At 49.4% G+C, this 12,228-nt stretch overlaps 3 protein-coding genes across 3 annotated transcripts in view; all 3 read left to right on the top strand.

Moving 5' to 3' along the window:
- The window catches only part of LOC140721128 (NACHT, LRR and PYD domains-containing protein 3-like), a 30,620-nt gene extending 23,037 nt beyond the window's left edge, over window positions 1-7,583 (top strand). The window contains exons 4-8 of the mRNA XM_073036003.1: window positions 2,343-2,513; window positions 5,887-6,057; window positions 6,213-6,383; window positions 6,539-6,706; window positions 6,871-7,583. Of these exons, the coding sequence (XP_072892104.1) occupies window positions 2,343-2,513; window positions 5,887-6,057; window positions 6,213-6,383; window positions 6,539-6,706; window positions 6,871-6,958 (769 nt within the window). The 3' untranslated portion in view covers window positions 6,959-7,583. The remainder of the gene's footprint in view (window positions 1-2,342; window positions 2,514-5,886; window positions 6,058-6,212; window positions 6,384-6,538; window positions 6,707-6,870) is intronic.
- LOC140721129 (NACHT, LRR and PYD domains-containing protein 3-like) overlaps window positions 1-12,228 on the top strand; it is a 752,838-nt gene that overhangs the window by 195,207 nt on the left and 545,403 nt on the right. The gene's annotated exons all lie outside the window — the stretch shown is intronic.
- The window catches only part of LOC140721127 (NACHT, LRR and PYD domains-containing protein 3-like), a 301,993-nt gene that overhangs the window by 161,725 nt on the left and 128,040 nt on the right, over window positions 1-12,228 (top strand). The window lies entirely within an intron of this gene.

The raw sequence follows: 12,228 nt of genomic DNA, 5'->3' as shown, positions 1-12,228 counted from the left end.
TATTCTCTCACATCTTATCCTCTTGCTCTTCACATACTTGCAGAATGCTTTGAGGTTTTCCTTAATCCTGTCCGCCAAGGCCTTCTCATTGCCCCTTCTAGCTCTCCTGATTTCATTTTTAAGCTCCTTCCTGCTAGCCATAATCTTCCAGATTCATATCATTACCTCATTTTTTGAACCTTTCGTAAGCTCTTCTTTTCTTCTTGACTAGATTTACAACGGCTTTTGTACACCATGCATCTTGTACCCTACCATCCTTTCCATGTCTCATTAGAACGTACCTACTCAGAACCCCACACAAATATTCCCTGAACATTTTCTACATTTCTTCGGTATGTTTCCCTGAGAACGTCTGTTTCCAATTTATGCTTACAAGTTCCAGCCTGAAAGCCTTATAGTTCTCCTTACTCCAATTAACGGTTTCCCTAACTTGCCTGTTCCTATCCCTCTCTAATGCCATGGTAAAAGAGATAGAATTGTGATCACTATCTCCAAAATGTTCTCCCACTGAGAGACTTGACCCCTGACCAGGTTCATTTCCCAATACCAGATCAAGTACAGCCTCCCCTCTTGTAGGCTTATCTACATATTGCGTCAAGAATCCTTCCTGAACAAACCTAACAAATTCCACCCCATCTAAACCCCTCACTCTAGAGAGCTGTCGATCAATATTTGGGAAGTTAAAATCTCACACCTCAACAACCCTGTTATTGTTACTTCTTTCCAGAATCTGTTTCCCTATCTGCTCCTCCATGTCCCTGTTACCATTGGGTGGTCTATGCAAAACACACAGTAGAGTTATTGACCCCTTCCTGTTCCTAACTTCCACCCACAGAGACGCCGTAGACAAGCCCTCCATGACGTCCTCCTTTTCTGTAGCCATGACACAGCCTGATCAACAGTGCCAGGTCCCCACCTCTTTTGCCTCCCTCCCTGTCCTTTCTGAAACAATTAAATCCTGACACTTGAAGTAGCCATTCCTGCCCCTGCACCATCCAAGACTCTGTAATGGCTTCCACATCATAGCTCCGAGAGCTGATCCATGCTCTAAGCTCATCCGTTTTATTCATCATACTCCTTGCATTAAAATAGACACATCTCAAACCATCGGACTGAGTGCCTCCCTTCTCTATCACCTGCGTATCCTCCCTTTCACACTGTCCCCAAATTCTCTCTAATTGTGAGCCAACCTCCCTCTCCACCATCACATCAATTTAGTTCCCTCCCCCCAGCAATTCTAGTTTAAACTCTCCCCAGTAGCCTTAGCAAACGTTGCTGCCAGGATATTGGTCCCCCTGGGATTCAACTGCAACCCATCACTTTTGTACAGGTCACACCTGCTCCAAAAGAGGACCCAATGATCTAGAAATCTGAATCCGAGATCACTACCTTTTGAGGACCTGCTTCTCAAATTACTTCTGAACACCCTGTACTCTGTTTTCAGGACCTCTTCCCTATTCCTACCTATGTCACTGGTACCAATATGTACCACGACCTCTGGTTATTCTCCCTCACACTGCAGGATATCTTGGACGTGAACAGAAAATCCTGGACCCTGGCACCTGGGAGGCAAACTACCATCCGAGTTTCTTTCCTGCATCCACAGAATCGTCTGTCTGACCCCTTAACTATAATCCCCTATCTCTGCTGCCTTCCTCTTCCTTTCCCTGCCCTCCTGAGCCACAGGGCCAGACTCAGTGCCAGAGATTTAGCTGTTGTTGCTCCCCCTCCAGCAGTACTCGAACAGGAGCACTTATTGTCAAGGGGTACAGCCACTGGGGTACTCTCTAGTACCTGACTCTTGCCCTTCCCTCTCCTGACTGTGACCCACTTCTTCAGTCTCCCGTGGCCCCAGTGTGACCACCTGCCTGTGACTCCTCTCTATCACCTCCTCGCTCTCCCTGACCAGACGAAGGTCATCGAGCTGCATCTCCAGTTCCCTAACTCGGTCCCTAAGGAGCTGCAGCTCGACACACCGGGTGCAGATGTTGCCGTCCGGGAGGCTGGGAGTCTCCAGGATCTCCCACATCTGACACCCAGCACAGAAAACCAGCCTCACACACATACTCTCTGTCTGTATTGTAAACAGATAACCTACCTCGCCTCGACCCTTTATCACCGAAGTCCCGTTGAGCCAAAGCCTTCCTACTCTGTCTCCCGCTCCTCTGACACTCGCTCTGTAAATCTGTCTTCCTTTTAAACTCTTCTCGCTCTTCTCACTGGCCAACTTGCGCAGTCGTGCTTAAGAAAATAATCAGTAATTGTGTTACTGATAATCACTGGGGATTTGTACCGTCTCCTGTCTCTCTGTGTCCTTCACCCTCACTCTCTCTCATCTCCAGGCTGAAACGTGTCGGTCTCACAGATTCTGGTGCCGAGGATATCGCCTCCACTGTCAATGCAAACGCATCACTGACAGAGCTGGACCTGAGTGGTAATAAACTGGGAGATTCAGGAGTGAAACTGGTGTCTGTGGCTCTGAAAAACCCAGAGTGTAAAATACAGAAACTGTGGTAAGTACCAGACAGTGGGAGAATGTGTTTACAGTCACTGGGTGTCTGACACTGAACATGAAAATGATCAGTAATTGTGTAACTGATAAACACTGGGGATTTGTACCATCTCCTGTCTCTCTGTGTCCTTCACCCTCACTCATCTCCCAGTTGTGGGGTGTCGGTCTCACAGATTTTGGTGCCGAGGATCTTATCTCCGCTGTCAGTACAAACCCATCACTGACCCATCTGAACATGGGTGATTCAGGAGTGAAACGGGTGTCTGCTGCTCTGAGGAATGCGGAGTGTAAAATATAGAAACTGGAGTAAATACCAGACTGTACGAGATTGTGTTTTCAGTCACTGGATGTCTGACACTGAATATTACTGTGATCAGTAGAAACAAAGAAATATAGAAAATATAGAGCACAATATTGGCCCTTCAGGCTCGTAAGGCACGACCTACCTTTGACAAAGCCATACTGTCTATTCCTAATCATATTTTGCATCTCCAGATGTTCATAAATCCTGCCTCTCAGGATCTTCTCCATCAACTTACCAACCACTGAAGTAAGACTCCCTAGGCTGTAATATCCTAAGCTATCCCTACTCCCTTTCTTGAATAAGGGAACAACATCCGCAACACTCCAATCCTCTGGAACCTCTCCCATCCTCAGTGATGATATAAAGATCATTTCCAGAGGCTCAGCAATCTCCTCCTGCACTTCCCACAGTAGCCTGGGGTACATCCCGCCATCTCCCGGTGACTTATCCAACTTGATGCTTTCCAAAAGCTCCAGCACATCCTCTTTCTTAATATCTACATTCTCAAGCTTTGCAGTCCGCTACAAGTCATCCATACGATCACCAAGATCCTTTTCCATCGTGAATACTGAAGTGAATGATTCATTAAATACCTCCGCTATTTCCTCCGGTTCCATACACACTTTTCCATTGTTACACCAGTTTGGTCCTATTCTCTCACATCTTATCCACTTGCTCTTCACATACTTGCAGAATGATTTGGGGTTTTCCTTAATCCTGTCCACCAAGGCCTTCTCATGGCCCCTTCTAGCTCTCCTGATTTCATTCTTAAGCTCCTTCCTGCTAGCCTTATAATCTTCCAAGATTCATATCATTACCTCATTTTTTGAACCTTTCATAAGCTCTTCTTGTCTTCTGGACTAGATTTACAACGGCCTTTGTACACCACGGATCTTGTACCCTACCGTCCTTTCCATGTCTCATTGGAACGTACCTACTCAGAACCCCACGGAAATATCCCCTGAACATTTTCTCCATTTCTTCTGTCCGTTTCCCTGAGGACATCAGTTTCCAATTTATGCTTACAAGTTCCAGCCTGATAGCCTCATAGTTCCTCTTACTCCTATTAAAGGTTTCCCTAACTTGCATGATCCTATCCCTCTCTAAAGGCTATGGTAAAACAAATAGAATTGTGATCACTATCTCCAAAATGCTGTCCCACTGAGAGACCTGACCCCTGACCAGGTTCATTTCCCAATACCAGATCAAGTACAGCCTCTCCTCTTGTAGGCTTATCTACATATTGCGTCAAGAAACCTTCCTGAACAGACCTAACAAACTCCACCCCATCTAACCCCCTCACTCTAGGGAGATGCCAATCAATATTTGGGAGATTAAAATCTCACAATTCAACAACCCTGTTATTATTACTCCTTTCCAGAATTTGTCTCCCTATCTGTTCCTTGATGTCCCTGTTACTGTTGGGTGGTCTATACAAAACACCCAGTAGAGTTATTGGCCCCTTCCTGTTCCTAACTTCCACCCACAGAGACTCCATAGATAACCACTCCATGACTTCCTCCTTTTCTGGAGCCGTGACACTATCCCTGATCAGCAGTGCCACACCCCCACCTCTTTTGCCTCCCTCGCTGTCCTTTCTGAAACATCTAAAGCCTGGCACTCGAAGTAACCATTCCTGCCCCTGCACCATCCTAGTCTCTGTAATGGCCACAACATCATAGCTCCAAGAGCTGATCCACACTCGAAGCTCATCCGCTTTATTCATCATACTCCTTGTATTAAAATAGACACATCTCAAATGATTGGACAGAATGTGTCCCTTCTCTATCTCCTGCCTATCCTCCCTTTCGCATTCTCTCCAAATTTTCTCTATTTGTGAGCCAACCTTCCTCTCCTCCGTCACATCAGTTCATTTCCCACCCCCAGCGATTCTAGTTTAAACTCTCCCCTGTAGGCTTAGGAAACCTTCCTGCCAGGATATTGGTCCCCTGGGATTCAAGTGCAACCCGTCATTTTTGTGCAGGTCACACCTGCTGCAAAAGAGGTCCCAATGATCCATTAATCTGAATCCCTCCCTCCTGCTCCAATCCCTCAGCCACACGTTTATCCTTAACCTCATCCGATTCCTATTCTCACTGTCTATTTGCACAGGCAGTAATCCCGAGGTTACTACCTGTGCGTTCCTTTTTCTGAACTTATATCCTAACGCCCTGTAGTCTGTTTTCAGGACCTCTTCCCTTTTCCTACCGATGTCATTTGTACCAATATGTACCACGACCTCTGGCTGTTCTCCCTCCCACTGCAGGATATCTTGGACGTGATCAGAAAATCCCGGACCTTGGCACCTGGGAGGCAAACTACCGTCTTCATGTGTTTCATTCCTGCAGCCAAAGAATCGCCTGTCTGACCTGCTAACTACAGAATCCCCTATCACTACTGCCATCCTCTTCCTTCTGAACCACAGGGCCAGAGACATGGCCACTGTTGCTTCTCCCCCCCCCCCCCCCCCTTAGGCCGTCCTTCCCTCGAGCAGCACATGATCAGGAGTACTTATTGATAAGGGGTACAGCCACTGGGGTACTCTCTAGTATCTCCTTCTTGCTCTCTAGTGCCTGCTTCTTGCCCTTCCCTCTCCTCACTGTGATCCACTACTTCAGTCTCCCGTGGCCCCGGTGTGACCACCTGCCTGTAACTCTTCTCTATCACCTCCTCGCTCTCCCTGACCAGACGAAGGTCATCGAGCTGCATCTCCAGTTCCCTAACTCGGTCCCTAAGGAGCTGCAGCTCGACACATCGGGTGTAGATGTTGCCGTCCAGGAGGCTGGGAGTCTCCAGGATCTCCCACATCTGACACCCAGCACAGAAAACCAGCCTCACACACATACTCTCTGTCTGTATTGTAAACAGATAACCTACCTCGCCTCGACCCTTTATCGCCGAAGCCCCATTGAGCCAAAGCCTTCCTACTCTGTCTCCCGCTCCTCTGACGCTCGCTCTGTAAATCTGTCTTCCTTTTAAACTCTTCTCGCTCTTCTCACTGGCCGACTTGCACAGTTGTACCGTCTCCTGTCTCTCTGTGTCCTTCACCCTCACTCTCTCTCATCTCCAGGCTGGAGAGTGTCGGTCTCACAGATTCTGGTGCCGAGGATCTCGTCTCCACTCTTCGTACAAACCCATCACTGACAGAGCTGGACCTGAGTGGTAATAAACTGGGAGATCCAGGAGTGAAACTGGTGTCTGTGGCTCTGCGGAACCCGGAGTGTAAAATACGGAAAGTGCGGTAAGTACCAGACTGTGGGAGATTGTGTTTACAGTCACTGGGTGTCTGACACTGAACATTAATGTGATCAATAATTGTGTTACTGATAAACACTGGGGATTTCTACCATCTCCTGTCTCTCTGTGTCCTTCACCCTCACTCTCTCTCATCTTCAGGCTGTTCAATGTCGGTCTCACAGATTCTGGTGCCGAGGATCTCGTCTCCGCTCTCAGTACAAAACCATCACTGACGGAGCTGAACCTGGGTGGTAATAAACTGGGAGATTCAGGAGTGAAACTGGTGTCTGCGGCTCTGAGGAACCTGGAGTTTAAAATACGGAAACTGGGGTAAGTACCAGACTGTGGGAGATTGTGTTAACAGTCACTGGGTGACTGACACTGAACATTAATGTGATCAGTAATTGTGTTACTGATAAATACTGGGGATTTGTACCGTCTCCTGTCTCTCTGTGTCCTTCACCCTCACTCTCTCTCATCTCCAGGCTTAAACGTGTCGGTCTCACAGATTCTGGTGCCGAGGATCTCGTCTCCGCTCTCAGTACAAGCCCATCACTGACGGAACTGGACCTGAATGAAAACTCTCTGACAGACCGATCTGTCCCTGCTCTCCGCCACCTCATACTGACCCTCCTGAGTCTGAAGCTGATCCTGTGAGTGTTTGTGTTAATGTTCAAACTGATAAATTATCAGCGGATCCGCGGGTTTTCTGGTGATATTTGTCTGTGAGTGTTGTTGAAACATTATTCCCAATCCCCTGTTACTGACACTGTTGTGTAATCTGTTTATTTCATCTTTATTCTCCCATCTGTTTCAGGCTGCGGAGGAATCAGTTCAGTGAGACCGGGAGGAAGGAACTGAGATCTCTACAGGGAGTCAGACCCGGACTGAGAGTGTTCCTGTGAACATCTGAATGTGTGAACATCCCCTCCCGCGGGATGTGGACATTTTTGCTGATTTCCCGCCCTCCCCTTTAACTCCCGCCCTTACCTTTAATGGCCGCGCGCCGGGGGTGATTCCCAATGGTTTTAACAGAACCGGCTCGGGTCTCGCTCTGTGTGTCGCTCGGAGCGTTCCAGCAGTGACGTGTTTCCGCCTGTTGTCCGGCGGGGCAGCTTCCGCCGGATGTGCGTGATCGAGACTACCACGTGACACCCGGAGAATGACCCAGACAGGAAATGCCCGGTGTCCGGGGCTCAGTCTGGGACACCGGTGTCCCGAGGTGGGATTATCCCTGGAGAGAATCCTTTTGCTCCCTTTGCTGAGGACGGTGCATTCGGCAGCCTGGCCGATATAATGATGTTAAATTGACAAATCCCTCGGCAGTGACCCTGGATCTGCAGTGATCCCGGACACGGCCCTGAAGTGTGATTTTATAATCAACGGTTCCCCGATGCAGCGTGACGGTGAGAAACGGGACTGATTATTCAAACTGTCACTCGTTGTCGCCGGTCAGTTAATTGTGTGTGACTGTGACTGAGTCGATTTACATTTGTCATGATGATATCAATAAACCGCTGTAACTTCCTGTTTTGGTGTCGGACTTTAGACTCATTAGAGGAGAAACAGTGACCTGGGGTTACTGCTGCCCCCTGCACCCGGTGAACTGAAATAATACATGGTAAATGGTAGGGCATTGGGGAATGCAGTAGAACAGAGTGATCTAGGAATAATGGTGCATAGTTCCCTGAATGTGGAATCTCATGTGGATAGGGTGGTGAAGAAAGCTTATGGTATGCTAGCCTTTATAAATCAGAGCATTGAGTCTAGGAGCTGAGATGTAATGTTAAAATCGTACAAGGCATTGGTGAGGCCAAATTTGGAGTATAGTGTAAAGTTCTGGTCATCGAATTATAGGAAAGATGTCATCAAAACAGAGAGTACAGAGAAGGTTTACTGGAATTTTACCTGGGTCTCAGCACCTAAATTACAGAGAAAGTTTGAACAAGTAGGGTTTTATTCATTGGAGCGAAGAAGGTTGAGGGGGGATTTGATAGAGGTACTTAAAATTATGAGGGGGATAGACAGAGTTGACGTGGATAGGCTTTTTGCATTGAGAGTAGGGGAGATTCAAACAAGAGGACATGAGCTGAGATTTAGGTGGCAAAAGTTTAGGGGTAACATGAGGGGTAACTTCTTTACTCAGAGAGTGGTAACTGTGTGAAACGAGCTTCCAGTAGAAGTGGAAGAGGCAGGTTCAATATTGTCATTAAAAAAAATTGCATAGGAATATGGACAGGAAAGGAATGGAGGTTTATGGGCTGAGTGCGGGTCGGTGGGACTCGGTGAGAGTAAGCATTCGGCACGGACTAGAAGGGCTGAGATGGCCTGTTTCCGTGCTGTAATTGTTATATGGTTATAATGGCTCTGATCTCCTCACATTGGTACAGCAGCGTCTCAGCTTGAGGCTGAGCGATGTCGAACTTGCAGAGTCTGGGTGCCCAGGATCTCATCTCCACCAACCTCCATCGTAACTAACTGCCCCCGATTTCACTGAGGTCCTGAGTAAAAAAGGGATGGGGGATAGATTACCGGCGTTGAGCACTGGGGTGAAGCTCCCTCTACATCATCCTATCACACACTCCCGGGTCAGACACAGAGTGAATCTCGTCCACACCAACCCATTACACACTCCCGGGGTCAGACACAGAGTGAAGCTCCCTCCATACCGTCACATCACACACTCCTGGGATCAGTTACAGATTGATCCTCCCTCCACACCGTCCCATCACAAATTCCCGGGGTCAGACACTGAGCTGATCTCCCTCCATCCCATCTCATCACAGACTCCCGGGATCAGACACAGCGTTGAGTTGTTCTGAATGTGCTGAGAGAAATCGAGGGAAAACTGCTGTATTAAGTTCGTGAGATACTTCGGAGGTGGTTCGATACGTCTGTGAGCGGCTGGTTTAGCGTGGAAGCTTCGTTTGGAGTTTTACTGCCAGTTTGGACGGGGTTCGTTGACGGCTGCGAACTGTGTAGCTCCCAGCTGTGGCCGCTGGCAACCCGCCAGGAATCCGACTAGCTCGAAAAACCAGAGACAAACGCCGTTGTTCCCCCCTTAACATCGGGACAACCTCCTTCTAACTTTACCGTCGTGACGCACGTTCGGTGTAGGAGCGGAAGCATCGTTTGAGATGTCTCGACCTCTCACGGCCTGGAAGTTCTGCAGGACTAACGGAACCTTTCCTGGCGTTGGAATTTCTGGCACTGAGCCAGCAATGTACTGTCGAGTACCAACTTTTCCGGCCAGTTACTCAACTCGCTCCAGGACTTTATAAGCAGCACCACCACCGTATCATTCTCGATTCGGACACAGAGGTAACATGCCGGACTGGTCTACAGGGAGTCGCAGGCCTTCGGGGAGTTATGCAAAGGCGGCTGCCTCTCCAGCCTCGGACAACGTCCTGTTTCGGTCGGAGAAAGTGGAATGTATTTTGCCTCCTGGAACTACCCTGGAAAAGTGCGCGGAGGCTATGGAGGACTTGTTGGGGAGAATGGTGTTTTGGCCACTGAGAAAGAGTTCGGGAAGGCGGTGTTTTACCTGAGGAATGATGAGTTGGTGCATCGGGCCCTCAGTAGGGGGATCACGGGGGAAAACATCTTTTTACAGATGAGCTGGTGACAGCTCCCACGCAACGCATCGTCCTCGGTAACGTAAGGCCTTTCATCCCCAGTGAGGACCTGCTTCCCGCACTGGCCCGCTTGGGGCAAGTACGGTCAGAAATAACTGCCATCAGGCACAAATTCAGGAGGCGCACCCTCCATACCGTAATCTCTTTCCGGCGACAGGTATTCATGCAGCTGGAAAAGGGGGACGAAGTTGAGGGCCGGTTTACTGTCCGGAACGAGGGGGTAGATTATCAGGTGTATTGGAGCTCTGAGCGCCCACGGTGCCATGCGTGCGGGGAGGTGGGGCACTTTCGGAGGGACTGTCCTAGTACCCGAAAACCAAGGGAGTCCACTTCGGGAACTAGTGCCCCTGCTAGCTCTGCCCCGATCCCATTCCTGCTCCTACACCTGTGCGGGCCCCTGACCCTGTCTCTATCCCTGTCCCCATTCCTACCCCTGTGCCGGCCCCTGACCCTGTCTCTACCCCTGTCCCTATTCCTACACCTGTGCCGGCCCCTGACCCTGTCTCTACCCCTGTCCCTATTCCTACCCCTGTGCCGGCCCCTGACCCTGTCTCTACCCCTGTCCCTATTCCTACCCCTGTGCCGGCCCCTGACCCTGTCTCTATCCCTGTCCCTATTCCTACCCCTGTGCCGGCCCCTGACCCTGTCTCTACCCCTGTCCCTGTTCCTACCCCTGTGCCGGCCCCTGACCCTGTCTCTATCCCTGTCCCCATTCCTACACCTGTGCCGGCCCCTGACCCTGTCTCTACCCCCTGCCCCTATTCCTACACCTGTGCCGGCCCCTGACCCTGTCTCTATCCCTGTCCCTATTCCTACCCCTGTGCCGGCCCCTGACCCTGTCTCTACCCCTGTCCCCATTCCTACCCCTGTGCCGGCCCCTGACCCTGTCTCTACCCCTGTCCCTGTTCCTACCCCTGTGCCGGCCCCTGACCCTGTCTCTATCCCTGTCCCCATTCCTACACCTGTGCCGGCCCCTGACCCTGTCTCTACCCCTGTCCCCATTCCTACACTTGTGCCGGCCCCTGACCCTGTCTCTACCCCTGTCCCCATTCCTACACCTGTGCCGGCCCCTGCTCCTGCCCCTGCCCCGTCTCTACCCTGTCCCTATTCCTACGTCTGTTCCAGTCTCTGCTCCTACCCCTGACCCTGTCTCTACCCCTGTCCGTATTCCCACGTCTGTTCCAGTCTCTGCTCCTACCCCTGTGGATCAGGCGGGTGATCCTGAGGCTACGTGCAGGGAGGTTCAGGCGAGGGACGGGGCGGAGCCTGTGCGGGGAAGGAAAGTGAGGAAGAAATCCAAACACTTTAAGAAGTCAGCCCCCGAGACCGTAGAGCTCACGCCCATTTGCCCTGAAGTGGAGCGGGAGGCTCGGGAATGTGCACAGTCGGACGGGGTGATGGAAGCGGAGAGTACCGCTCCATCGGTGAATCCCGCACCTGTGTGGTCCTCCGGCTTGAAGAGGAGAAGGGAATGTTCCCCCAAGCGGGCAGAGAATGTGGATGCGGGGGTGTCCCAGGAAGAGGTGGGAATCTGGGTGGATGTTGGTTCTAACCCCGAATCCCCAGATGTGGCTTCCCAATCTGTGTCGTATTTGGCTGAGGGACGAAATTCAACATTTCCAATTCTGTTATTGACGCTAAATGTATATTAACATATTGATCATGACACAAATATATTTATATATTGATTACGACACAGATGTATATTCATCTATTGTAAATTATGTAAAACGTATGTTCCCATATTGTTACTGACATGTGTTACCGCTCATCCCCTGTTGTTCTGCTCCTAAAACATATTTCAATATTGTCACTGACAGAGAATTGTATAATTTATGTTCCGTGTGTTATCTGAATGTACTTGGCTGTGATGCTGCCATAAGTCAGTGTTTCTCTGTTCCTGTACCTTCCCGTACTTGTGCACTTGGCAATAAATTCAAGAGGACCTGAGAAAACTCAGTGAGATTTGATTATTGATGATCATAAGACCATCAGACAGAGGAGCAGAATTAGGCCACCCGGCCATCAAGTCTGCTCCACCATTCAAAATGGTTAATCCTTTCTTTCTCCTCCTCAACCCCAGTTCCCAGCCTTCTCCCCGTAACCTTTGATGCCATGTCCGATCAAGAAGCGATCAACCTCTGCCTTAAATACACCCAACGACCTGTCTTGCACAGCTGCCCGTGGCAAGAAATTCCCCAAATTCACCACCCTTTGGCTAAAGACATTTTCCGAATCTCTGTTTTGAAAGTTCTCCCCTCTATCCTGAGTCTGTGCCCTTTTGTGCTGGATTCTCCCTCCATGGGAAACATCTTTTCCACATCTACTCTCTCTAGTCCTTTCAGCATCCGACTAGTGTCAAGTCAAGTCACCTTTTATGGTCATTTCGATCATAACTGCTGGTACAGTAAACAGGAAAAACGAGACAACACTTTTCAGGTGCAACATGAAACAATACAAAAACTACACTGAACTACGTTAAACAACGCAAAAAAAAAAATAAATACACCAGATTGCAGATCTACCCTGGACTGCATAAA

Source organism: Hemitrygon akajei, unplaced genomic scaffold, assembly GCF_048418815.1.
Source record: "Hemitrygon akajei unplaced genomic scaffold, sHemAka1.3 Scf000050, whole genome shotgun sequence".
Classification (NCBI taxonomy): Eukaryota; Metazoa; Chordata; class Chondrichthyes; order Myliobatiformes; family Dasyatidae; genus Hemitrygon; species Hemitrygon akajei.
The sequence above is the reverse complement of the archived record's forward strand: the minus strand, read 5'-3'. Positions and strand labels throughout refer to the sequence as shown.